Genomic DNA, 26,523 nt, shown 5'->3' on the forward strand with positions numbered 1-26,523 from the left:
ACAGGATAAACCAGAGCATCCGCCCAGGCAGAGACTCCACCGTGTCGCGCGGCTCCACCGTGTCGCGCGGCTCCACCGTGTTGTAACCGTGTTGACTCTGGCTGTCACCGTTCTCACAGGATAAACCAGAGCATCCGCCCAGGCAGAGACTCCACCGTGTCGCGCGGCTCCACCGTGTCGCGCGGCTCCACCGTGTTGTAACCGTGTTGACTCTGGCTGTCACCGTTCTCACAGGATAAACCAGAGCATCCGCCCAGGCGGAGACTCCACCGTGTCGTGCGACTCCACCGTGTCGTAACTCCACCGTGTTGTAACCGTGTTGACTCCGTTCTCACAGGATAAACCAGATCCGTCACATATTTGTGTATCCGCCCGGGCGGAGGCTTGTTTTCTCAGTGCAACAACCTCTAGTTAGTACAGAGATGAAAATGGTTAGGGGTTGAAAGGGGGGAGTGTTAGGGGGGTTGAAAGGGGTTAGGTGTTGAAAGGGGTTAGGTGTTGAAAGGGGGGTTGAAAGGGGTTAGGTGTTGAAAGGGGGGTTGAAAGGGGTGTTTAGGGGTTGAAAGGGGGGTTGAAAGGGGTTAGGTGTTGAAAGGGGGGTTGTTGGGGTTTGAAAGGGGGGTTGAAAGGATTGTTTAGGGGTTGAAAGGGGGGTTGAAAGGAGGGTTGTTGGGGTTTGAAAGGGGTTAGGGGTTGAAAGGGGGGTTGAAAGGTGTTAGTTGTTGAAAGGGTTCTTTGTTGTAGTCAAGCTGCCCTGATCTCCCTGTGAAGAGACTCTGGCTTTAGGCTTTGTAGCAGACTTCCTCTGTCTATTAATGCTCTGTTATGAGTCTGATGATCAAGGGAGAGGGTGGGAGTTAGACCTCTCTCTCCTTTTCTATTCTCTCTCGCTCTCTCTCTAGCTCTCGCTCTCTCTAGCTCTCTCTCGCTCTCTCTAGCTCTCTCTCGCTCTCTCTAGCTCTCGCTCTCTCTAGCTCTCGCTCTCTCTAGCTCTCTCTCTCTCTAGCTCTCGCTCTCTCTAGCTCTCTCTCTCTCTGTGTCTCTCTCTCTGTGTCTCTCTCTGTCTCTCTCTGTCTCTCTCTCTCTCGTGTAGAACGCAACAGTATATTTCATGGAACACTGATTTTGAGTTTTTCCATAGTGTCTTCACACACCACAACAACCTTTCCCACTCCTGTAAGCCGGCTTCCCAAGCCAAAGCTCGGTCTCTGTCTGAAGAGGTTTGCACATTCAGGAAACCACAGGGCAATAACACATACTGGACTGTACTGGTGATTTGGTCATGTTTTTAACCAGATTTGTGATTTGGAAACAGTGTTTTGGCGCTGGTGGGAAATGAGTTTTCAGTTAAGTGGAGAATTGGCCCTTTTTTCTGTCTCTCTTGTCTGTCTCGTCTCCTCTGTCTCGTCTCCTCTGTCTCGTCTCCTCTGTCTCGTCTCCTCTGTCTCGTCTCCTCTGTGTCGTCTCCTCTGTGTCGTCTCCTCTGTGTCGTCTCCTCTGTGTCGTCTCCTCTGTGTCGTCTCCTCTGTCTCGTGTCTCTCCTCTGTCTCTCCTCTGTCTCTCCTCTGTCTCTCCTCTGTCTCTCCTCTGTCTCTCTCTTGTCTCTCCTGTCTCGTCTCCTCTCTCTCGTCTCCTCTGTCTCGTGTCTCTCCTCTGTCTCGTGTCTCTCCTCTGTCTCTCCTCTGTCTCTCTCTTGTCTCTCCTGTCTCCTCTCCTCTCTCTCGTCTCCTCTGTCTCTTGTCTCTCCTCTGTCTCTTGTCTCTCCTCTGTCTCTCCTGTCTCGTCTCTCCTGTCTCGGTCTTCTCTGCTTGGTGAGAATGAGCTCAGTGATTTACTATGCTGCTCTAACAAATGCTCCACAGACTCTCCGCTCAACTCCTGGACTGACAGATAATAATGTGATGTTGCCATGGTAACGTGGTTTCAGGCCGGGTTCCCAAACCTCTGCTGTTTCCCTGAGCTGGTCCCCCCCCCCCAGGCGATAGGGACGTTTTGTCCCCCAGTGCGACAGCAGCCAGATACCATTGACGTAGAATCAGCCCAAGACTGTCCCAGTCCCCAACCCACAAATTGACAACATGCCCTGGCCCAGAGAAAGAGAGGCTGGGCTTGTGTCCCAAATGGCACCCTATTCCCTACATAGCCCTGGTCTAAAGTAGTGCACTATATATAGGGAATAGGGTGCCATAGGGCTCTGGTCTAAAGTAGTGCACTATATAGGGAATAGGGTGCCATAGGGCTCTGGTCTAAAGTAGTGCACTATATAGGGAATAGGGTGCCATAGGGCTCTGGTCTAAAGTAGTGCACTATATAGGGAATAGGGTGCCATTTTGGTACACAACCTCAGACTGTTGCCTGCCTCTGCAGTCTGTCTGGACAATGTCAGAGGAAACGCAGTAAAAAGCCCCCAGTGTGGGGTTACTACTACTGCAAAATAACACTGAACCGTCCCTTTAAGAATGACTCCAGCTACTTCCCTTTAATCAGGGATGGTTTAATCATGTTTGAGGTTTGGGATGGCTGCATTCTATTGTGATTCTGCAGAGAGAACTCAACCATGAATGAGGGTGAATGAGGGTGAACTTTCACCTTTTTGATTTCTAGCCTTCTGTCCACATTTGCACCTTTTTTTTTTTTTGTATAATGTTTTTAGAGATGTTTATCATGATGAACCGTCGCTCTCTCTCTAAATTCATTTTCGTTTTTATGTTAACGTTACACAACACTGCCTTTCCTCATTCGGAATGGGTTTGGCTCAGTGGAGAGGGTCTCTTCAGTAGCCTGTCCAAAGACAAGAGAGGGCAGCTAATTCAAAGGTTCCTTGATTTTTACTGTGTCGGCGTCCCAATTGGACCCCCCGCCCTCCGGGCTCATAGGGCCCTCGGTCAAAGTAGTACACTATGTCGGGTGCTAATTGGGATGCAGACATAACTTGGGGCTTGTTATTGGGAGCTTGTTAGTGGCCTGGCCAGCAGACACAGTCCTCCTAGTCTGTTGGTCCAGACTGGATGAACAGGGCTGAGAGTCTTAGTCCCAGGCTGTTGGTCCAGACTGGATGAACAGGGCTGAGAGAGACGGAGAGTCTTTGTCCCAGTCTGTTGGTCCAGACTGGATGAACAGGGCTGAGAGAGACGGAGAGTCTTTGTCCCAGGCTGTTGGTCCAGACTGGATGAACAGGGCTGAGAGAGACGGAGAGTCTTTGTCCCAGTCTGTTGGTCCAGACTGGATGAACAGGGCTGAGAGAGACGGAGAGTCTTAGTCCCAGGCTGTTGGTCCAGACTGGATGAACAGGGCTGAGAGAGACGGAGAGTCTTTGTCCCAGGCTGTTGGTCCAGACTGGATGACTGAGAGAGACTGAGAGTCTTTGTCCCAGTCTGTTGGTCCAGACTGGATGAACAGGGCTGAGAGAGACGGAGAGTCTTAGTCCCAGGCTGTTGGTCCAGACTGGATGAACAGGGCTGAGAGAGACTGAGAGTCTTTGTCCCAGGCTGAGCTCCGTTACTAATGAACACACTAATAGGACTCTGTTCTGGGCCTGTTTTCACAAAGCGCCTCTCAGTATAGCAGTGCTGTTCTAGAATCAGTTTAGCCTGTTAAATAATAACAGAATAAAAAGGAGGGGGGCCTGATCCTACATCAGCACTTCTATTCTGAGACGCTTTGTGATTAACTTGGACTGTTCCCGTTGTGGACTGTTTTCCGTTGTGGACTGTTCCCATTGTGGACTGTTCCCGTTGTGGACTGTTTTCCGTTCTGGACTGTTTTTAATAGGACTCTGGAAGGTTCTGGACATAAATCGATCCATACAGCATGCTGTTTCTCTACTGTAACTTAGATTCAGATTTGACTAAATGGATTTCAGCCGGCTGCAGTATCTAAAGGACCAATCAGGAAGCATCCTTGGGACTAGGGATTCATACTTTCCCCCAAAATCTACCTAGTTTCAAGAGACTTCTGGGAAAATACAGCAACAACCAAAAATGTCCATTTTTTAAATTTTTTAAATGGTTTAAAACCAATATCTGGTTACTACGCCAGGGTTCTCCCCAAGTAAGAGGGGCCCGCGGTGCCCCCTTGTCGGCTTGGCTGCACACTCCAAATATAGCCTTGTTGAATCATCATACAAAACTTTTTGTAACGGCAGTCAAACTAAAGTCAAATGAGCTCGCTAGATAACCTCCTTCAACGCAGTGACCCGAAATATCTCCTGTATTTGGCTAAACGGACTTGATGATTTTTTTATAAAACTAGCCGATCAGCTCGTGAACTAACGGGGAAATGAAGAGTATAATTTATTTTTATTTTTTTTAAATATCAAGGTATCTTAACGTGGACCGACTATATTCATATCTACTCTCTCATACCGTTGATCACACGTTCTCTACCCTAAACTCAACATAGGCAGCAGTTACGAGACAGCGGGGGGAATATTCTAGAGGTATTTTGACATGTGTAGGCTACACATGCTTTTTTATAATGCTGCCTATGGGTTACAGAATAAAGTTAGGAATTTTTAATGCGGGACAGGAGTCAGGATTTGGGGTTTCAGTGGGATTGGGATTGGGATTGGGATTGGATAACAGCCTATATGCTCTAGAACCCTAGAAGACAGAATGTTTTCTGTGACAGAGATGCCTTTAGTCAAGAGACCGATCACATGTCCCTCTGTGTCCTTTAGTCAAGAGACAGATCACATGACCCTCCTTTAGTCAAGAGACAGATCACATGACCCTCCTTTAGTCAAGAGACAGATCACATGACCCTCCTTTAGTCAAGAGACAGATCACATGACCCTCCTTTAGTCAAGAGACAGATCACATGACCCTCCTTTAGTCAAGAGACAGATCACATGACCCTCCTTTAGTCAAGAGACAGATCCCATGTCCCTCTGTGTCCTTTAGTCAAGAGACAGATCACATGACCCTCCTTTAGTCAAGAGACAGATCACATGACCCTCCTTTAGTCAAGAGACAGATCACATGTCCCTCTGTGTCCTTTAGTCAAGAGACAGATCACATGACCCTCCTTTAGTCAAGAGACAGATCACATGACCCTCCTTTAGTCAAGAGACAGATCCCATGACCCTCCTTTAGTCAAGAGACAGATCACATGTCCCTCTGTGTCCTTTAGTCAAGAGACAGATCCCATGACCCTCCTTTAGTGAAGAGGAGGAGGAAGAGCAGTGAGTCCACCTGGTCAGGTGACTCAGGTTTAGGTTTTCCCTCCGAGAGCGTTGATGCTAGCTAGAGGAATGTGCTAATCTCTCTGTGTGGATCAGAGCTGTACTTCCTGCCACACTGGTTCCTGACTGAACCATGTTTTTCAACGGAACCCACAGGGAAGTAGTGCACTATGTAGGGAATAGGGTGCCAGTAGTGCTCTATGTAGGGAATAGGGTGCCAGTAGTGCTCCATGTAGGGAATAGGGTGCCAGTAGTGCTCTATGTAGGGAATAGGGTGCCAGTAGTGCTCTATGTAGGGAATAGGGTGCCAGTAGTGCTCCGTGTAGGGAATAGGGTGCCAGTAGTGCTCCGTGTAGGGAATAGGGTGCCAGTAGTGCTCCGTGTAGGGAATAGGGTGCCAGTAGTGCACTGTGTAGGGTATAGGGTGCCAGTAGTGCACTGTGTAGGGAATAGGGTGCCAGTAGTGCACTGTGTAGGGAATAGGGTGCCAGTAGTGCATAGGGTGCCAGTAGTGCACTATGTAGGGAATGGGGTGCTATTTGGGATGCAAGAGTTTATAACAGCTTATATCTGACTTGCAGGGGTTTCCTTGGGGACAACGACACCTTAAAAACACACAGTCCAGTCCTGGGTATTGTGATGGAACTTACAGCTTCCTGCCTGGGTATTATGATGGAGGATACAGCTTCCTGCCTGGGTATTATGATGGAGGATACAGCCTCCTGCCTGGGTATTGTGATGGAGGTTACAGCTTCCTGCCTGGGTATTATGATGGAGGTTACAGCTTCCTGCCCTGGGTATTGTGATGGAGGTTACAGCTTCCTGCCTGGGTATTGTGATGGAGATTACAGCTTCCTGCCTGGGTATTATGATGGAGGTTACAGCTTCCTGCCTGGGTATTATGATGGAGGTTACAGCTTCCTGCCGTGGGTATTGTGATGGAGGTTACAGCTTCCTGCCTGGGTATTATGATGGAGATTACAGCTTCCTGCCTGGGTATTGTGATGGAGATTACAGCTTCCTGCCTGGGTATTATGATGGAGGTTACAGCTTCCTGCCCTGGGTATTATGATGGAGGTTACAGCTTCCTGCCTGGGTATTATGATGGAGGTTACAGCTTCCTGCCCTGGGTATTGTGATGGAGATTACAGCTTCCTGCCCTGGGTATTGTGATGGAGATTACAGCTTCCTGCCTGGGTATTGTGATGGAGGTTACAGCTTCCTGCCTGGGTATTATGATGGAGGTTACAGCTTCCTGCCTGGGTATTATGATGGAGGTTACAGCTTCCTGCCGTGGGTATTGTGATGGAGGTTACAGCTTCCTGCCTGGGTATTATGATGGAGGTTACAGCTTCCTGCCTGGGTATTATGATGGAGGTTACAGCTTCCTGCCCTGGGTATTATGATGGAGGTTACAGCTTCCTGCCTGGGTATTATGATGGAGGTTACAGCTTCCTGCCCTGGGTATTGTGATGGAGATTACAGCTTCCTGCCCTGGGTATTGTGATGGAGGTTACAGCTTCCTGCCTGGGTATTGTGATGGAGGTTACAGCTTCCTGCCTGGGTATTGTGATGGAGGTTACAGCTTCCTGCCTGGGTATTGTGATGGAGATTACAGCTTTCTTTTGATGGTCTAATGTGGCCATAAATATGATTTTCCTGACATCATCATGAATGACTGTAATAAACTGGTATTGATGCTGTATTAGCATTAGCATTAGCATCAGAGTGTTGTCATCGGGCCGAGCCCTGTCAGTCCCCTCCCTTCTGATGTAGTGTCGTTGATTTCGTCACAACGATTTTAGCGACTGTGTGTTGCTAAGCGGACCAGTTTCTATCCGTCCTGCTGTATGTGTTGACACACCTCTATCACGCTGTCAGATTTACTACTGGCTTAGGAACAACATGACTGTCTAACCGCGGAGGAGACTGACTGACTATTCAATTCACCTCCGGTAACATTTACATTCATTTGTATGAGTCAGTGTCCTTATCTATCTATCTCTCTCTCTCTCTCTCTCTCTCTGTGTGTTGACATAGTTAGGTTTGGCAGCCTGTTTCTCTGTTAGGTTTGGCAGCCTGTTTCTCTCTGTTGGGTCTGGCAGCCTGTTTCTCTGTTAGGTCTGGCAGCCTGTTTCTCTCTGTTAGGTTTGGCAGCCTGTTTCTCTGTTAGGTCTGGCAGCCTGTTTCTCTCTGTTAGGTCTGGCAGCCTGTTTCTCTCTGTTGGGTCTGGCAGCCTGTTTCTCTGTTAGGTCTGGCAGCCTGTTTCTCTCTGTTAGGTTTGGCAGCCTGTTTCTCTGTTAGGTTTGGCAGCCTGTTTCTCTGTTAGGTCTGGCAGCCTGTTTCTCTGTTAGGTCTGGCAGCCTGTTTTTCTCTGTTAGGTCTGGCAGCCTGTTTTTCTCTGTTAGGTTTGGCAGCCTGTTTCTCTCTGTTGGGTTTGGCAGCCTGTTTCTCTCTGTTGGGTCTGGCAGCCTGTTTCTCTCTGTTGGGTCTGGCAGCCTGTTTCTCTCTGTTAGTTCTGGCAGCCTGTTTCTCTGTTAGGTCTGGCAGCCTGTTTCTCTGAACACCAGAAGAACAGGTAGTTAGGTCTGGCAGCCTGTTTCTCTGAACACCAGAAGAACAGGTAGTTAGGTCTGGCAGCCTGTTTCTCTGAACACCAGAAGAACAGGTAGTTAGGTCTGGCAGCCTGTTTCTCTGAACACCAGAAGAACAGGTAGTTAGGTCTGGCAGCCTGTTTCTCTGAACACCAGAAGAACAGGTAGTTAGGTCTGGCAGCCTGTTTCTCTGAACACCAGAAGAACAGGTAGTTAGGTCTGGCAGCCTGTTTCTCTGAACACCAGAAGAACAGGTAGTTAGGTCTGGCAGCCTGTTTCTCTGAACACCAGAAGAACAGGTAGTTAGGTCTGGCAGCCTGTTTCTCTGAACACCAGAAGAACAGGTAGTTAGGTTTGGCAGCCTGTTTCTCTCTGTTAGGTTTGGCAGCCTGTTTCTCTCTGTTAGGTTTGGCAGCCTGTTTCTCTGTTAGGTTTGGCAGCCTGTTTCTCTGTTAGGTCTGGCAGCCTGTTTCTCTGTTAGGTCTGGCAGCCTGTTTCTCTGTTAGGTCTGGCAGCCTGTTTCTCTCTGTTAGGTCTGGCAGCCTGTTTTTCTGAACACCAGAAGAACAGGTAGTTAGGTTTGGCAGCCTGTTTCTCTCTGTTAGGTTTGGCAGCCTGTTTCTCTGTTAGGTCTGGCAGCCTGTTTCTCTGAACACCAGAAGAACAGGTAGTTAGGTCTGGCAGCCTGTTTCTCTGAACACCAGAAGAACAGGTAGTTAGGTCTGGCAGCCTGTTTCTCTGAACACCAGAAGAGAGTCCATGGGGGTTTAAGTACAGAGAGAGGGGGCAGAAGTACATGGGGACTGTCTGCATTGTCCTTAATAATTACAGCTTGTTGTGAGGTTCTGGGTTTGTCACCAAGACATCTAACGTCCTCGACGTCAGCTTCACCTGGTCACCTATCCAGCACAGGTCCCTGAATGCATACCGTTTCTGGGTTTTTATATTTCATCCCATGAACAGTACAGTCAACAAGGTCTCTCACCCTGACTAACCCTGCCTCATTACACTAGTCCAGTCTCTGAGTACAGACGCTAACAGTCTCTCTTCCTGTCTGTCCTGACAGACTGTTCTCTTCCTGTCTGTCTGTCCTGTAGGGGTGTAATCCTCTAGCCCTGACAGACTGTTCTCTTCCTGTCTGTCTGTCCTGTAGGGGTGTAATCCTCCAGCCCTGACAGACTGTTCTCTTCCTGTCTGTCCTGTAGGGATGTAATCCTCCAGCCCTGACAGACTGTTCTCTTCCTGTCTGTCTGTCCTGTAGGGGTGTAATCCTCTAGCCCTGACAGACTGTTCTCTTCCTGTCTGTCCTGTAGGGGTGTAATCCTCCAGCCCTGACAGACTGTTCTCTTCCTGTCTGTCCTGTAGGGATGTAATCCTCTAGCCCTGACAGACTGTTCTCTTCCTGTCTGTCCTGTAGGGATGTAATCCTCTAGCCCTGACAGACTGTTCTCTTCCTGTCTGTCCTGTAGGGGTGTAATCCTCTAGCCCTGACAGACTGTTCTCTTCCTGTCTGTCCTGTAGGGGTGTAATCCTCCAGCCCTGACAGACTGTTCTCTTCCTGTCTGTCCTGTAGGGATGTAATCCTCTAGCGCTGACAGACTGTTCTCTTCCTGTCTGTCTGTCCTGTAGGGATGTAATCCTCTAGCCCTGACAGACTGTTCTCTTCCTGTCTGTCTGTCCTGTAGGGGTGTAATCCTCCAGCCCTGACAGACTGTTCTCTTCCTGTCTGTCCTGTAGGGATGTAATCCTCTAGCGCTGACAGACTGTTCTCTTCCTGTCTGTCTGTCCTGTAGGGGTGTAATCCTCCAGCCCTGACAGACTGTTCTCTTCCTGTCTGTCCTGTAGGGGTGTAATCCTCCAGCCCTGACAGACTGTTCTCTTCCTGTCTGTCTGTCCTGTAGGGATGTAATCCTCTAGCCCTGACAGACTGTTCTCTTCCTGTCTGTCCTGTAGGGGTGTAATCCTCCAGCCCTGACAGACTGTTCTCTTCCTGTCTGTCCTGTAGGGGTGTAATCCTCCAGCCCTGACAGACTGTTCTCTTCCTGTCTGTCTGTCCTGTAGGGATGTAATCCTCTAGCCCTGACAGACTGTTCTCTTCCTGTCTGTCCTGTAGGGGTGTAATCCTCCAGCCCTGACAGACTGTTCTCTTCCTGTCTGTCTGTCCTGTAGGGGTGTAATCCTCTAGCCCTGACAGACTGTTCTCTTCCTGTCTGTCTGTCCTGTAGGGGTGTAATCCTCTAGCCCTGACAGACTGTTCTCTTCCTGTCTGTCCTGTAGGGGTGTAATCCTCCAGCCCTGACAGACTGTTCTCTTCCTGTCTGTCTGTCCTGTAGGGGTGTAATCCTCCAGCCCTGACAGACTGTTCTCTTCCTGTCTGTCCTGTAGGGGTGTAATCCTCTAGCCCTGACAGACTGTTCTCTTCCTGTCTGTCTGTCCTGTAAGGGTGTAATCCTCTAGCGCTGACAGACTGTTCTCTTCCTGTCTGTCTGTCCTGTAGGGGTGTAATCCTCCAGCCCTGACAGACTGTTCTCTTCCTGTCTGTCCTGTAGGGATGTAATCCTCTAGCCCTGACAGACTGTTCTCTTCCTGTCTGTCTGTCCTGTAGGGGTGTAATCCTCTAGCCCTGACAGACTGTTCTCTTCCTGTCTGTCCTGTAGGGATGTAATCCTCTAGCCCTGACAGACTGTTCTCTTCCTGTCTGTCTGTCCTGTAGGGGTGTAATCCTCCAGCCCTGACAGACTGTTCTCTTCCTGTCTGTCCTGTAGGGATGTAATCCTCTAGCCCTGACAGACTGTTCTCTTCCTGTCTGTCTGTCCTGTAGGGGTGTAATCCTCTAGCCCTGACAGACTGTTCTCTTCCTGTCTGTCTGTCCTGTAGGGGTGTAATCCTCTAGCCCTGACAGACTGTTCTCTTCCTGTCTGTCCTGTAGGGATGTAATCCTCTAGCCCTGACAGACTGTTCTCTTCCTGTCTGTCTGTCCTGTAGGGGTGTAATCCTCTAGCCCTGACAGACTGTTCTCTTCCTGTCTGTCCTGTAGGGATGTAATCCTCTAGCCCTGACAGACTGTTCTCTTCCTGTCTGTCTGTCCTGTAGGGGTGTAATCCTCTAGCCCTGACAGACTGTTCTCTTCCTGTCTGTCTGTCCTGTAGGGGTGTAATCCTCTAGCCCTGACAGACTGTTCTCTTCCTGTCTGTCCTGTAGGGGTGTAATCCTCCAGCCCTGACAGACTGTTCTCTTCCTGTCTGTCCTGTAGGGATGTAATCCTCTAGCCCTGACAGACTGTTCTCTTCCTGTCTGTCCTGTAGGGATGTAATCCTCTAGCCCTGACAGACTGTTCTCTTCCTGTCTGTCTGTCCTGTAGGGGTGTAATCCTCCAGCCCTGACAGACTGTTCTCTTCCTGTCTGTCCTGTAGGGATGTAATCCTCTAGCCCTGACAGACTGTTCTCTTCCTGTCTGTCCTGTAGGGATGTAATCCTCTAGCGCTGACGGGCCGCTCCAAGCTGCAGAATGAGAGAGCCAGTATCAACCAACAGATCATCAGACAGATGAGGATGAGAGCTGGGGCAGAGAATTTACTGAGGTACGTACACACACACACACACACACACACACACAGTCTCTCACACAGTCTCTCACACACACACAGTCTCTCACACACACACAGTCTCTCACACACACACAGTCTCTCTCACACACACACACACACACACACACACAGTCTCTCTCACACACAGTCTCATACACACACACACACAGTCTCTCACACACACACAGTCTCTCTCTCACACACACACACACACACACACACACACACACACACACACACACACAGTCACACACACACACACAGTCTCCATTCCAGCTGAACAGGCCCTGTTCGGTAAGTCAGTCACTGTCCCAGCATCCAACCCATCCACGCAGAGGTCTCCAGATGTTGTCAACAACTATTCAAGTTATTACCGTAGTAACCTTAGAGTAATTACCGTAGTAACCTTAGAGTAATTACCATAGTAACCTTAGAGTAATTACCATAGTAACCTTAGAGTAATTACCATAGTAACCTTAGAGTAATTACCATAGTAACCTTAGAGTAATTACCATAGTAACCTTAGAGTATTTACCGTAGTAACCTTAGAGTAGTTACCGTAGTAACCTTAGGGTAGTTACCATAGTAACCTTAGTCCGTTCAGCAGGGGGCCTGAATATGTAGAGGACAGGGCCACGTTGTTGTTGTCGAAGGGTTTCAGTCCTCCTCTCTGTCATCCCCCTGTCGTCTGTCATCCCCCTGTCGTCTGTCATCCCCCTGTCGTCTGTCATCCCCCTGTCGTCTGTCATCCCCCTGTCGTCTGTCATCCCCCTGTCGTCTGTCATCCCCCTGTCGTCTGTCATCCCCCTGTCTGTCTGTCATCCCCCTGTCTGTCTGTCATCCCCCTGTCTGTCTGTCATCCCCCTGTCTGTCTGTCATCCCTCTCGCTGTCTGTCATCCCTCTCGCTGTCTGTCATCCCTCTCGCTGTCTGTCATCCCTCTCGCTGTCTGTCATCCCTCTCGCTGTCTGTCATCCCTCTCGCTGTCTGTCATCCCTCTCGCTGTCTGTCATCCCTCTCGCTGTCTGTCATCCCTCTCGCTGTCTGTCATCCCTCTCGCTGTCTGTCATCCCTCTGTCTGTCAGTCTGTCTGTCATCCCCCTGTCTGTCATCCCGCTGTCTGTCTGTCTGTCTGTCATCCCCCTGTCTGTCATCCCCCTGTCTGTCTGTCTGTCATCCCCCTGTCTGTCTGTCATCCCCCTGTCTGTCTGTCTGTCATCCCGCTGTCACCACAGTCTCTACTGTCGGAATGCTGCTTGAGATCAAACAGCGACTCGAAGACAAAACATTCCTCATAGCTCAGAAACACCGGTAGAAATGTCAAACGTTTTCTTGCCGACGTTACTTAATAACACTTCCTGAACAGAGTGTTGGCAGCCAATCAATCAAATGTATTTATATAGCCCTTCTTACATCAGCTGATATCTCAAAGTGCTGTACAGAAACCCAGCCTAAAACCCCAAACAGCAAGCAATGCAGGTGTAGAAGCACGGTGGCTAGGACAAACTCCCTAGAAAGGCCAAAACCTAGGAAGAAACCTAGAGAGGAACCAGGCTATGAGGGGTGGCTAGGAAAAACTCCCCTAGAAAGGCCAGAACCTAGGAAGAAACCTAGAGAGGAACCAGGCTATGAGGGGTGGCCAGTCCTCTTCTGGCTGTGCCGGGTGGAGATTAGAAACCTAGAGAGGAACCAGGCTATGAGGGGTGGCTAGGAAAAACTCCCCTAGAAAGGCCAGAACCTAGGAAGAAACCTAGAGAGGAACCAGGCTATGAGGGGTGGCCAGTCCTCTTCTGGCTGTGCCGGGTGGAGATTAGAAACCTAGAGAGGAACCAGGCTATGAGGGGTGGCTAGGAAAAACTCCCCTAGAAAGGCCAGAACCTAGGAAGAAACCTAGAGAGGAACCAGGCTATGAGGGGTGGCTAGGAAAAACTCCCTAGAAAGGCCAGAACCTTAGGAAGAAACCTAGAGAGGAACCAGGCTATGAGGGGTGGCTAGGAAAAACTCCCTAGAAAGGCCAGAACCTAGGAAGAAACCTAGAGAGGAACCAGGGGTGGCCAGTCCTCTTCTGGCTTCTCTAGTTTCCCCATGAATCATCAAGTAATGCAGATGTAGGTTCCTGCCTTTCTAGGGAGTTTTTCCTATCTTTTTTTATGTGTTCACACAGCAAAGACCTTGAAGTCGTCAGCCACCCAGCCTTGTTAAAATACTCCAAACCAGAAGGTGGCAGTAGTGTTGTTTTGCAGTGCATGTTGCTAAGTTTATGGTCTAGATTCCAATGTTAGCTAAGTGACCTGTTATAACATAGTTGACATGGACTAGGTGACCTGTTATAACATAGTTGACATGGACTAGGCGACATGTTATAACATTGTTGACATGGACTAGGCGACCTGTTATAACATAGTTGACATGGACTAGGCGACATGTTATAACATAGTTGACATGGACTAGGTGACCTGTTATAACATAGTTGACATGGACTAGGCGACCTGTTATAACATAGTTGACATGGACTAGGCGACCTGTTATAACATAGTTGACATGGACTAGGCGACATGTTATAACATAGTTGACATGGACTAGGTGACCTGTTATAACATAGTTGACATGGACTAGGTGACCTGTTATAACATAGTTGACATGGACTAGGTGACCTGTTATAACATAGTTGACATGGACTAGGCGACATGTTATAACATAGTTGACATGGACTAGGTGACATGTGGTTTGGGCGATCCTCTCCGGATGTCCCGTTGTGATTGGGCGATCCTCTCCGGATGTCCCGTTGTGATTGGGCGATCCTCTCTGGATGTCCCGTTGTGATTGGGCGATCCTCTCTGGGTGTCCCGTTGCGGATTGGGCGATCCTCTCTGGATGTCCCGTTGCGGATTGGGCGATCCTCTCTGGGTGTCCAGTTGTGATTGGGCGATCCTCTCTGGATGTCCCGTTGTGATTGGGCGATCCTCTCCGGATGTCCCGTTGTGATTGGGCGATCCTCTCCGGATGTCCCGTTGTGATTGGGCGGTCCTCTCCGGATGTCCCGTTGTGATTGGGCGGTCCTCTCTGGATGTCCCGTTGTGATTGGGCGGTCCTCTCTGGATGTCCCGTTGTGATTGGGCGGTCCTCTCTGGGTGTCCCGTTGTGATTGGGCGATCCTCTCCGGATGTCCCGTTGTGATTGGGCGATCCTCTCTGAATGTCCCGTTGTGATTGGGCGGTCCTCTCCGGATGTCCCGTTGTAATTGGGCGATCCTCTCTGGATGTCCCGTTGTGATTGGGCGGTCCTTTCCGGATGTCCCGTTGTGATTGGGCGGTCCTCTCTGGATGTCCCGTTGTGATGACAACCAGGTATAGAGATCTGGTTTGCATAAAGTTGATGGTTGAGAAACTGTTGGGATGTTTTTCTTGTGATTGACAGAAAGCTTCCATCCCTGTGATATGAATGTAGCTCAGAGGTAACACCTCGTAACAAAAACAGTGAGGTATTGTAGTGGACTGGCTGGGCCTGTCAATGAGCTAATGAGCCACACCTCACATGGCTGTCAACATAAGACCCAGCCCAGCTCAACCCGGGTCAGGGTGCCAGACCAGCTCAACCCGACCAGCTCAACCCGGGCCAGGGTGCACGACCATTTCAACCCGGGTCAGGGTGCCAGACCAGCTCAACCCGACCAGCTCAACCCGGGCCAGGATTGGAAATAAGAGATGAACCTTTATAAACCAAATAAGCGTTTTATATAAACCTGGAGACACACTGTGAACTGGCGGTTTCTCCTGTTCTTGTCTGAATCAGATTCTGGACCTGGGAACCCCCTGTCATCTTCATTAGTGGTCCGTATGCCTCAGGAAATACGATTTGTAACCTCCAAGGTTGCCAATAAAGTTTTTTGTATTTGATCTGTGGTGAGGCGAGGCTGTTCTGTGTTTTCCCAGAATGCCTCTCTCTCTGTGTGTGTGTGTGTGTGTACGGTCCAGGTTAGTAAACACAGATAATGATGATGCCTGGATAATCGGTTGCCCCGGTGACCTGGCCTACTGTTTAGTGTGTTGTCCGTTGCCATGGTGCCAGGCGGGCTCGTGCCACAGTGGGACAAATCTCTCTGACGTCAACAGCAGCTTTGTTACCCATCACCCTCCCTCTCCCTCTGCCCCCCCTCTCCTCCTCCTCCTCCTCCTCCTCCTCTCCCTCTGCCCCCTCTCCTCCTCCTCCTCCTCTCCCCTCTGCCCCCCCCTCTCCCCCCTCCTCCTCCTCCTCCCTCTCCCTCTCCCCCCCTCTCCTCCTCCTCCTCCTCTCCCTCTGCCCCCTCTCCTCCTCCTCCTCTCCCTCTGCCCCCTCTCCTCCTCCTCCTCTCCCCTCTGCCCCCCTCTCCTCCTCCTCCTCTCCCTCTGCCCCCCTCTCCTCCTCTCTCCTCTCCCTCTGCCCCCCTCTCTCCTCCTCCTCCTCCTCTCCCTCTGCCCCCCCTCTCCTCCTCCTCCTCCTCTCCCTCTGCCCCCCCTCCTCCTCCTCCTCTCCCTCTGCCCCCCCTCCTCCTCCTCTCCCTCTGCCCCTCTCCTCCTCCTCCTCTCCCTCTGCCCCCCTTCTCCCCCCCTCTCCTCCCCCTCCTCCTCTCCCTCTGCCTCTCCTCCTCCTCCTCTCCCTCTGCCTCTCCTCCTCCTCCTCTCCCTCTGCCTCTCCTCCTCCTCCTCTCCCTCTGCCTCTCCTCCTCCTCCTCTCCCTCTGCCTCTCCTCCTCCTCCTCTCCCTCTGCCCCCCCTCTCCTCCTCCTCCTCCTCTCCCTCTGCCCCCCTCTCCTCCTCCTCCTCCTCTCCCTCTGCCCCCCTCTCCTCCTCCTCCTCCTCTCCCCCTCTCCTCCTCCTCCTCCTCTCCCCCCTCTCCTCCTCCTCCTCCTCTCCCTCTGCCCCACCTCTCCCTCTGCCCCACCTCTCCCTCTGCCCCTCCTCCTCTCCCTCTGCCCCCCTCTCTTCCTCCTCCTCTCCCTCTGCCCCCCTCTCCTCCTCCTCCTCTCCCTCTGCCCCCCTCTCCTCCTCCTCCTCTCCCTCTGCCCCCCCTCTCCTCCTCCTCCTCTCCCTCTGCCCCTCCTCTCCCTCTGCCCCCCCTCTCCTCCTCCTGCCCCCCCTCTGCCCCCTCTCCTCCTCCTCCTCTCCCCTCCTCTCTGTGTCTCCTCCTCCTCTCCCCTCCTCTCTGTGTCTCCTCCTCCTCTCCCCTCCTCTCTGTGTCTCCTCCTCCTCTCCCCTCCTCTCTGTGTCTCCTCCTCTCTGTGTCTCCTCTCCTCTCCTCCTCCTCTCCTCTCCTCTCTGTGTCTCCTCCCCTCCTCTCCTCTCCCCTCCCCTCCTCTCCTCTCCCCTCCTCTCCTCCTCCTCTCCCCTCCTCACTGTGTCTCCTCCCCTCCTCTCCTCTCCTCCTCCTCTCCCCTCCTCACTGGTGTCTCCTCCTCCTCTCCCCTCCTCACTGGTGTCTCCTCCTCTCCTCCTCCTCCTCTCCCCTTGTGGTTGTGTGGTTTGGCTGAGGCCTGTAGCAGCCAGGAGGAGCTGATATGAACAGCCTGTAATATGATTCCAGTAGAGGACGTTATGGCTGCAGCTGGGGTATGGAGGGAGCGTTGGGAGTATGGGCTAGGAGAGGCTTGGCTTGCCCACAGGAATGCTCTCATACAGCACCATATATCAAATTCAACCTAATTCAAAATACTTTCTGGACTATATGGAATACAGTATATGGATCAGCCTGACAGTCTCCTGAATAGTCTAGTCCTTACTGGGGTACCTTGGATCAGCCTGACAGTCCCCTGAATAGGCTAGTCCTTACTGAGGTAGCTTGGATCAGCCTGACAGTCTTCTGAATAGTCTAGTCTTTACTGAGGTACCTTGGATCAGCCTGACAGTCTCCTGAATAGTCTAGTCTTTACTGAGGTAGCTTGGATCAGCCTGACAGTCTCCTGAATAGGCTAGTCCTTACTGAAGAGATGGATTATGTTCCACCTGTCTTTTCTACCTGGCTGGTCACCTGGAATGGGACAGCATTCCTGGCTCCTGAGGAGTGGCAGAGAGAGAGAGGCAGGTGAATTACAAAGGTGACCTTTATTTATTCCTCTGTCCTCCCCTCACCTGGTCTCTCGTTCTCTCTCGTGTTCTCTCTCTCTCTCTCTCTCTCTCTCTCTCTCTCTCTCTCTCTCTCTCTCTCTCTCTCTCTCTGTCCTCCCCCTATACCCGTACCTGGCCTCTATCTCTGTCTGTTGTGGGGTTTCAGTAGTTCTACGTTCCTCCTCTCTCCTTGCAGCAGGTAAAGAAGTGTACCGACCAGACCGACTGGTTTGTCCAGGTTTATTTCTGTGGAGTCACTCCCTGATAATAATCCCCTGGTCTCTACTGTCTCTATCGTGTTTACTGTCTCTACTGTCTCCACTGGCTCTACTGTTCTTACTGTCTCTCTACTGTTCTTACTGTCTCTCTACTGTTCTTACTGTCTCTCTCCTGTCTCTCTACTGTCTCTCTCCTGTCACTCTACTGTTCTTACTGTCTCCCTACTGTTCTTACTGTCTCTCTACTGTTCTTACTGTCTCTCTCCTGTCTCTCTACTGTCTCTCTCCTGTCACTCTACTGTCTCTCTCCTGTCACTCTACTGTCTCTCTCCTGTCTCTCTCCTGTCTCTCTACTGTCTCTCTCCTGTCACTCTACTGTCTCTCTACTGTCTCTCTACTGTCTCTCTACTGTCTCTCTCCTGTCTCTCTACTGTTCTTACTGTCTCTCTCCTGTCTCTCTACTGTCTCTCTCCTGTCTCTCTACTGTTCTTACTGTCTCTTTACCGGCTCTCTCTTGTCTTTCTGTCTCCTGTTCTTACTGTCTCTCTCCTGTCTCTTTACTGTGTCTCTACTGTCTCCTGTCTCTCTCCTGTCTCTTTACTGTGTCTCTACTGTCTCCTGTCTCTCTCCTGTCTCTTTACTGTGTCTCTACTGTCTCCTGTCTCTCTCCTGTCTCTTTACTGTGTCTCTACTGTCTCCTGTCTCTCTCCTGTCTCTTTACTGTGTCTCTACTGTCTCCTGTCTCTCTCCTGTCTCTTTACTGTGTCTCTACTGTCTCCTGTCTCTCTCCTGTCTCTTTACTGTGTCTCTACTGTCTCCTGTCTCTCTCCTGTCTCTTTACTGTGTCTCTACTGTCTCCTGTCTCTCTCCTGTCTCTTTACTGTGTCTCTACTGTCTCCTGTCTCTCTCCTGTCTCTTTACTGTGTCTCTACTGTCTCCTGTCTCTTTACTGTCTCTCTCCTGTGTGAACTGAGCTACCGGAGTCGGGATCTGTCATTATGGTTGCGTCCCCTATGGCACCCTATTTCCTATATAGTGCACTACTATTGGCCTGAGCCCTATGGGCCCTGGTGTAAAGTAGTGCACTATATAGTGAATAGGGTACCATTTTGAGACTCACTGTATCTAGTCTGACCTCAGGGGTCCTTCACTTCCTCTCTGGAAGAGGTCCTTCTCAAAACCCCTCGAAATACATGGAACTTGATGCCATGATAAATAAAATGTGCAGATTCAGGAGAATGGCTGAGGCTCGACCACACCACACATTGGGGTCTAAGTGTTTCCATGTATTGGTGTGTGACGAGCCGGATGAATTCTTTCCCCTGAGCCCATCTAGGCCGATATCAGAGCCAGGTCAGGAAACCTCAATTAACTGTGTCCCAAATGGCACACACCCCCTATTGGCCCTGGTCTAAAGTAGTGTACTATATAGAGAATAGGGTGCCATCTGGGACTCAGACTATGCCTCAACTGAGCAGTTCCCATGGACCTCGCTTGGCTCCAGTCAGTCCTCTGTCAATCTCCTGGGTCAGGCCCCACTAGCCCAGTCCTCTCTCCTGGGTCAGGCCCCACTAGCCCAGTCCTCTCTCCTGGGTCAGGCCCCACTAGCCCAGTCCTCTCTCCTGGGTCAGGCCCCACTAGCCCAGTCCTCTCTCCTGGGTCAGGCCCCGCTAGCCCAGTCCTCTCTCTGCTCTTTGACCCCAAGAGGCCCAGTGTGCCCGCCCTGCGACCCCAAGAGGCCCAGTGTGCCCGCCCTGCGACCCCAAGAGGCCCAGTGTGCCCGCCCTGCGACCCCAAGAGGCCCAGTGTGCCCGCCCTGCGACCCCAAGAGATCTGACAGCCAGTCTCATAATTGTACGTCTGTCCTTCCCTCCTTCCGTACGTAAACCAAGCAATATGTAAAAAGACAAGGTGGCGGCAGGCTTCACAGCTTCTTGTAAGAGAAACTGTCTGTCTGTCTGTCTGTGTCTGTCTGTCTGTCTGTCTGTCTGTCTGTCTGTCTGTCTGTCTGTCTGTCTGTCTGTCTGTCTGTCTGTCTGTCTGGCTGGATGATAGTCTGTCTGTCTGTCTGGCTGGATGATAGTCTGTCTGTCTGTCTGTCTGTCTGTCTGGATGATAGGCTGTCTGTCTGGATGATAGGCTGTCTGTCTGGATGATAGGCTGTCTGGATGATAGGCTGTCTGGATGATAGGCTGTCTGTCTGGCTGGCTGGCTGGCTGGCTGGCTGGCTGGATGATAGGCTGTCTGGCTGGATGATAGGCTGTCTGGCTGGATGATAGGCTGTCTGGCTGGATGATAGGCTGTCTGGCTGGATGATAGGCTGTCTGGCTGGATGATAGGATGTCTGTCTGGCTGGATGATAGGATGTCTGTCTGTCTGTCTGGATGATAGGATGTCTGTCTGTCTGGATGATAGGCTGTCTGTCTGTCTGGATGATAGGCTGTCTGTCTGTCCTCTCCAACTGACAGGTCAGGCTAGCTGTGAGGCCCGTTGTGTTAAGCAGACACCCAGGGTGAAGACCGGTCTCTCTGAGGTCTATAAGGTCAGCTGACCAGAACGATGGAGACATCTCCTTGGTGGGAGACTTTGTGTTTGGGTTTTGACAGCTGTGGAAAAACCCTTCGTTGTTCCAGCAGGGTTTTATCTCAAGCCCTCTTTTACTGGTTGTGGAAATAACAGAACATGTTCTGACATGTTGGAGTCCACTGTCAGGGTGATGGCTAGGGGACAGCCTTATCACTGCTTTATCATGTAGGGTGATGGCTAGGGGACAGCCTTATCATGTAGGGTGATGGCTGGGGGACAGCCTTATCATGTAGGGTGATGGCTGGGGACAGCCTTATCACTGCTTTATCATGTAGGGTGATGGCTAGGGGACAGCCTTATCACTGCTTTATCATGTAGGGTGATGGCTAGGGGACAGCCTTAACACTGCTTTATCATGTAGGGTGATGGCTGGGGACAGCCTTATCACTGCTGTATCATGTAGGGTGATGGCTGGGGACAGCCTTATCACTGCTTTATCATGTAAGGTGATGGCTGGGGACAGCCTTATCACTGCTTTACCATGTAGGGTGATGGCTGGGGACAGCCTTATCACTGCTTTATCATGTAAGGTGATGGCTGGGGACAGCCTTATCACTGCTTTACCATGTAGGGTGATGGCTGGGGACAGCCTTATCACTGCTTTACCGTGTAGGGTGATGGCTGGGGGACAGCCTTATCACTGTTTTATCATGTAGGGTGATGGCTAGGGGACAGCCTTATCATGTAGGGTGATGGCTAGGGACAGCCTTATCATGTAGGGTGATGGCTAGGGGACAGCCTTATCGTGTAGGGTGATGGCTAGGGGACAGCTTTACCGTGTAGGGTGATGGCTAGGGGACAGCCTTATCATGTAGGGTGATGGCTAGGGGACAGCCTTATCACTGCTTTACCATGTAGGGTGATGGCTGGGGACAGCCTTATCATGTAGGGTGATGGCTGGGGACAGCCTTATCACTGCTTTATCATGTAGGGTGATGGCTGGGGACAGCCTTATCACTGCTTTACCGTGTAGGGTGATGGCTGGGGACAGCCTTATCATGTAGGGTGATGGCTAGGGGACAGCCTTATCACTGCTTTATCATGCAGGGTGATGGCTAGGGGACAGCCTTATCATGTAGGGTGATGGCTGGGGACAGCCTTATCACTGCTTTACCGTGTAGGGTGATGGCTAGGGGACAGCCTTATCATGTAGGGTGATGGCTGGGGACAGCCTTATCATGTAGGGTGATGGCTGGGAACAGCCTTATCATGTAGGGTGATGGCTAGGGGACAGCCTTATCATGTAGGGTGATGGCTAGGGGACAGCCTTATCATGTAGGGTGATGGCTACGGGACAGCCTTATCATGTAGGGTGATGGCTAGGGGACAGCCTTATCATGCAGGGTGATGGCTAGGGGACAGCCTTAACACTGCTTTACCGTGTAGGGTGATGGCTAGGGGACAGCCTTATCATGTAGGGTGATGGCTGGGAACAGCCTTATCATGTAGGGTGATGGCTAGGGGACAGCCTTATCGTGTAGGGTGATGGCTAGGGGGCAGCCTTATCATGTAGGGTGATGGCTAGGGGACAGCCTTATCATGCAGGGTGATGGCTGGGGACAGCCTTATCACTGCTTTACCGTGTAGGGTGATGGCTAGGGGACAGCCTTATCATGTAGGGTGATGGCTGGGGGACAGCCTTATCATGTAGGGTGATGGCTGGGGGACAGCCTTATCGTGTAGGGTGATGGCTAGGGACAGCCTTATCACTGCTTTACCGTGTAGGGTGATGGCTAGGGGACAGCCTTATCATGTAGGGTGATGGCTAGGGGACAGCCTTATCATGTAGGGTGATGGCTAGGGGACAGCCTTATCACTGCTTTATCATGCAGGGTGATGGCTAGGGGACAGCCTTATCACTGCTTTATCATGCAGGGTGATGGCTGGGGACAGCCTTATCACTGCTTTATCATGTAGGGTGATGGCTGGGGACAGCCTTATCACTGCTTTATCATGCAGGGTGATGGCTAGGGGACAGCCTTATCACTGCTTTATCATGTAGGGTGATGGCTGGGGACAGCCTTATCACTGCTTTATCATGTAGGGTGATGGCTGGGGACAGCCTTATCACTGCTTTACCGTGTAGGGTGATGGCTGGGGACAGCCTTATCACTGCTTTACCATGTAGGGTGATGGCTGGGGACAGCCTTATCACTGTTTTATCATGTAGGGTGATGGCTAGGGGACAGCCTTATCATGTAGGGTGATGGCTGGGGGACAGCCTTATCATGTAGGGTGATGGCTGGGGACAGCCTTATCACTGCTTTATCATGTAGGGTGATGGCTAGGGGACAGCCTTATCACTGCTTTATCATGTAGGGTGATGGCTAGGGGACAGCCTTAACACTGCTTTATCATGTAGGGTGATGGCTGGGGACAGCCTTATCACTGCTTTATCATGTAAGGTGATGGCTGGGGACAGCCTTATCACTGCTTTACCATGTAGGGTGATGGCTGGGGACAGCCTTATCACTGCTTTATCATGTAAGGTGATGGCTGGGGACAGCCTTATCACTGCTTTACCATGTAGGGTGATGGCTGGGGACAGCCTTATCACTGCTTTACCGTGTAGGGTGATGGCTGGGGGACAGCCTTATCACTGTTTTATCATGTAGGGTGATGGCTAGGGGACAGCCTTATCATGTAGGGTGATGGCTAGGGACAGCCTTATCATGTAGGGTGATGGCTAGTGGACAGCCTTATCGTGTAGGGTGATGGCTAGGGGACAGCTTTACCGTGTAGGGTGATGGCTAGGGGACAGCCTTATCATGTAGGGTGATGGCTAGGGGACAGCCTTATCACTGCTTTACCATGTAGGGTGATGGCTGGGGACAGCCTTATCATGTAGGGTGATGGCTGGGGACAGCCTTATCACTGCTTTATCATGTAGGGTGATGGCTGGGGACAGCCTTATCACTGCTTTACCGTGTAGGGTGATGGCTGGGGACAGCCTTATCATGTAGGGTGATGGCTAGGGGACAGCCTTATCACTGCTTTATCATGCAGGGTGATGGCTAGGGGACAGCCTTATCATGTAGGGTGATGGCTGGGGACAGCCTTATCACTGCTTTACCGTGTAGGGTGATGGCTAGGGGACAGCCTTATCATGTAGGGTGATGGCTGGGGACAGCCTTATCATGTAGGGTGATGGCTGGGAACAGCCTTATCATGTAGGGTGATGGCTAGGGGACAGCCTTATCATGTAGGGTGATGGCTAGGGGACAGCCTTATCATGTAGGGTGATGGCTACGGGACAGCCTTATCATGTAGGGTGATGGCTAGGGGACAGCCTTATCATGCAGGGTGATGGCTAGGGGACAGCCTTAACACTGCTTTACCGTGTAGGGTGATGGCTAGGGGACAGCCTTATCATGTAGGGTGATGGCTGGGAACAGCCTTATCATGTAGGGTGATGGCTAGGGGACAGCCTTATCGTGTAGGGTGATGGCTAGGGGGCAGCCTTATCATGTAGGGTGATGGCTAGGGGACAGCCTTATCATGCAGGGTGATGGCTGGGGACAGCCTTATCACTGCTTTACCGTGTAGGGTGATGGCTAGGGGACAGCCTTATCATGTAGGGTGATGGCTGGGGGACAGCCTTATCATGTAGGGTGATGGCTGGGGGACAGCCTTATCGTGTAGGGTGATGGCTAGGGACAGCCTTATCACTGCTTTACCGTGTAGGGTGATGGCTAGGGGACAGCCTTATCATGTAGGGTGATGGCTAGGGGACAGCCTTATCATGTAGGGTGATGGCTAGGGGACAGCCTTATCACTGCTTTATCATGCAGGGTGATGGCTAGGGGACAGCCTTATCACTGCTTTATCATGCAGGGTGATGGCTAGGGGACAGCCTTATCATGTAGGGTGATGGCTAGGGGACAGCCTTATCATGTAGGGTGATGGCTAGGGGACAGCCTTATCATGTAGGGTGATGGCTAGGGGACAGCCTTATCATGCAGGGTGATGGCTAGGGGACAGCCTTATCATGTAGGGTGATGGCTAGGGGACAGCCTTATCGTGTAGGGTGATGGCTGGGGACAGCCTTATCACTGCTTTACCGTGTAGGGTGATGGCTAGGGACAGCCTTATCACTGCTTTACCGTGTAGGGTGATGGCTAGGGGACAGCCTTATCGTGTAGGGTGATGGCTAGGGGACAGCCTTATCACTGCTTTACCGTGTAGGGTGATGGCTAGGGGACAGCCTTATCGTGTAGGGTGATGGCTAGGGGACAGCCTTATCATGTAGGGTGATGGCTGGGGGACAGCCTTATCATGTAGGGTGATGACCGTTGTTCTTGTATACTCCTACAACCCTCTTTTTTTTTCTTCAGTTCGTATTGTGGACGCTAACATGTCTTTATCCTTTCCTCTTCCCGTCTCCAGGGCGACGTCCAACAACAAAGTGTGTGAGATGGTCGGCCTGGAGCTGAGCTACATAAACTCTAACCTGCAGCTGCTCATGGAACAACTGGAGGGGCTCAACAGCTCAGTGGACGTCTACCAGAACATCCAGTGAGTAAACGACGCCCCTTTTTAAAAACGCCGCCCCTTTTTTAAAAACGCCGCCCCTTTTTTAAAACGCTGCCCCTTTTTTAAACGCCGCCCTGTCTACTCCTCTTTACCCCCCAACCACCCTACCTATCATGCTACATGTGGTCACGTGAGAATTGGCCATAACGTCATATGTAATATAACCATACAGTGATCTCTAAAGTATTGGTGAAACAAGCTGTTGTTTTGGCTCTGTACTCCAGCATTTTGGATTTAACTATGAGATTTAAGGACTGTAGGTTTATAATTTGAGGATATTTTCAATCCTATCGGGTGAACCGTTTTGGAAATTACTGTGGTTTTTGTACATAGCCTCCCCCAAGGGGGAAGCTGGTTCCTCCATTAGGCTGGGAGGGCCATGACACCTGGGGTGGCAGGACGGGGTGGGAGGGCCATGACACCTGGGGTGGGAGGGCCATGACACCTGGGGTGGGAGGGCCATGACACCTGGGGTGGGAGGGCCATGACACCTGGGGTGGCAGGACAGAGTGCTCTGGTTGGGAGGACCAAGACACCTGGGGTGGCAGGACGGAGTGCTCTGGTTGGGAGGGCCATGACACCTGGGGTGGCAGGACAGAGTGCTCTGGTTGGGAGGACCAAGACACCTGGGGTGGCAGGACGGAGTGCTCTGGTTGGGGTGGGAGGACCATGACACCTGAGGTGGCAGGACAGAGTGCTCTGGTTGGGGTGGGAGGGCCAAGACACCTGGGGTGGCAGGACGGAGTGCTCTGGTTGGGGTGGGAGGGCCAAGACACCTGGGGTGGCAGGACGGAGTGGGAGGACCATGACACCTGAGGTGGCAGGACGGAGTGCTCTGGTTGGGGTGGGAGGACCATGACACCTGAGGTGGCAGGACAGAGTGCTCTGGTTGGGGTGGGAGGACCAAGACACCTGAGGTGGCAGGACGGAGTGCTCTGGTTGGGGTGGGAGGGCCAAGACACCTGGGGTGGCAGGACGGAGTGGGAGGACCATGACACCTGAGGTGGCAGGACAGAGTGCTCTGGTTGGGGTGGGAGGGCCAAGACACCTGAGGTGGCAGGACAGAGTGCTCTGGTTGGGGTGGGAGGGCCAAGACACCTGGGGTGGCAGGACGGAGTGGGAGGACCATGACACCTGAGGTGGCAGGACGGAGTGGGAGGACCATGACACCTGAGGTGGCAGGACAGAGTGCTCTGGTTGGGGTGTAGGGTTTGAGCGTAGCCCTAAGGTAGGGAGGGGCAGTTCCTCTTGCTGTTCCGTAGGTAAGCACCGCGGTCTTGTAGTGGATGTGAGCTTCGACAGGAAGCCAGTGGAGTGTGCGGAGGAGGAGCGGGGCGACATGGGAGAACTTGGGAAGGTTGAGCACCAGGCAGGCTGCAGGGTTCTGGATGAGTTGCAGGGTTTTGATGGCACCAGAGGGGAACCCAGCCAACAGCGAGTTGCAGTCGTCCAGATGGGAGAGGACAAGTTCCTGGATTAAGTTCTGATAGGACCTCCTCCATTTCTCTTCTTCTAGGGTTTATTACAATCTGGTTTCTGATGTCAGAGTGTTGAATGAGTTCAGTTGTTGCTAGAGGATGTGAACTCGTCCGTAGGACCCGTCTTAAATAAAACAATAAAACCTAAAATACATTACAGTCAACTGGGCCTTAAATGAAACACTGTGAACCTAAATACACTACAGTCAACTGGGCCTTAAATGAAACACCGTGAACCTAAATACACTACAGTCAACTGGGCCTTAA

General features: G+C 51.5%; 1 protein-coding gene across 3 annotated transcripts in view; it reads left to right on the forward strand.

Annotated features, from left to right (window-relative positions):
* Nucleotides 1–26,523, forward strand: part of rhpn2 (rhophilin, Rho GTPase binding protein 2) — a 61,092-nt gene that overhangs the window by 4,315 nt on the left and 30,254 nt on the right. For all 3 annotated transcript variants that reach the window (XR_014382873.1, XM_045708120.2, XM_045708119.2), the window contains exons 2-3: nt 11,242–11,357; nt 24,632–24,760. Coding sequence is in view for 2 of the 3 variants with exons in the window: in XM_045708120.2 (XP_045564076.1) it covers nt 11,242–11,357; nt 24,632–24,760 (245 nt within the window). In the remaining variant the exon portion in view is untranslated. The remainder of the gene's footprint in view (nt 1–11,241; nt 11,358–24,631; nt 24,761–26,523) is intronic.

Source organism: Salmo salar, chromosome 26, assembly GCF_965601325.2.
Source record: "Salmo salar chromosome 26, fSalSal1, whole genome shotgun sequence".
Taxonomy (NCBI): Eukaryota; Metazoa; Chordata; class Actinopteri; order Salmoniformes; family Salmonidae; genus Salmo; species Salmo salar.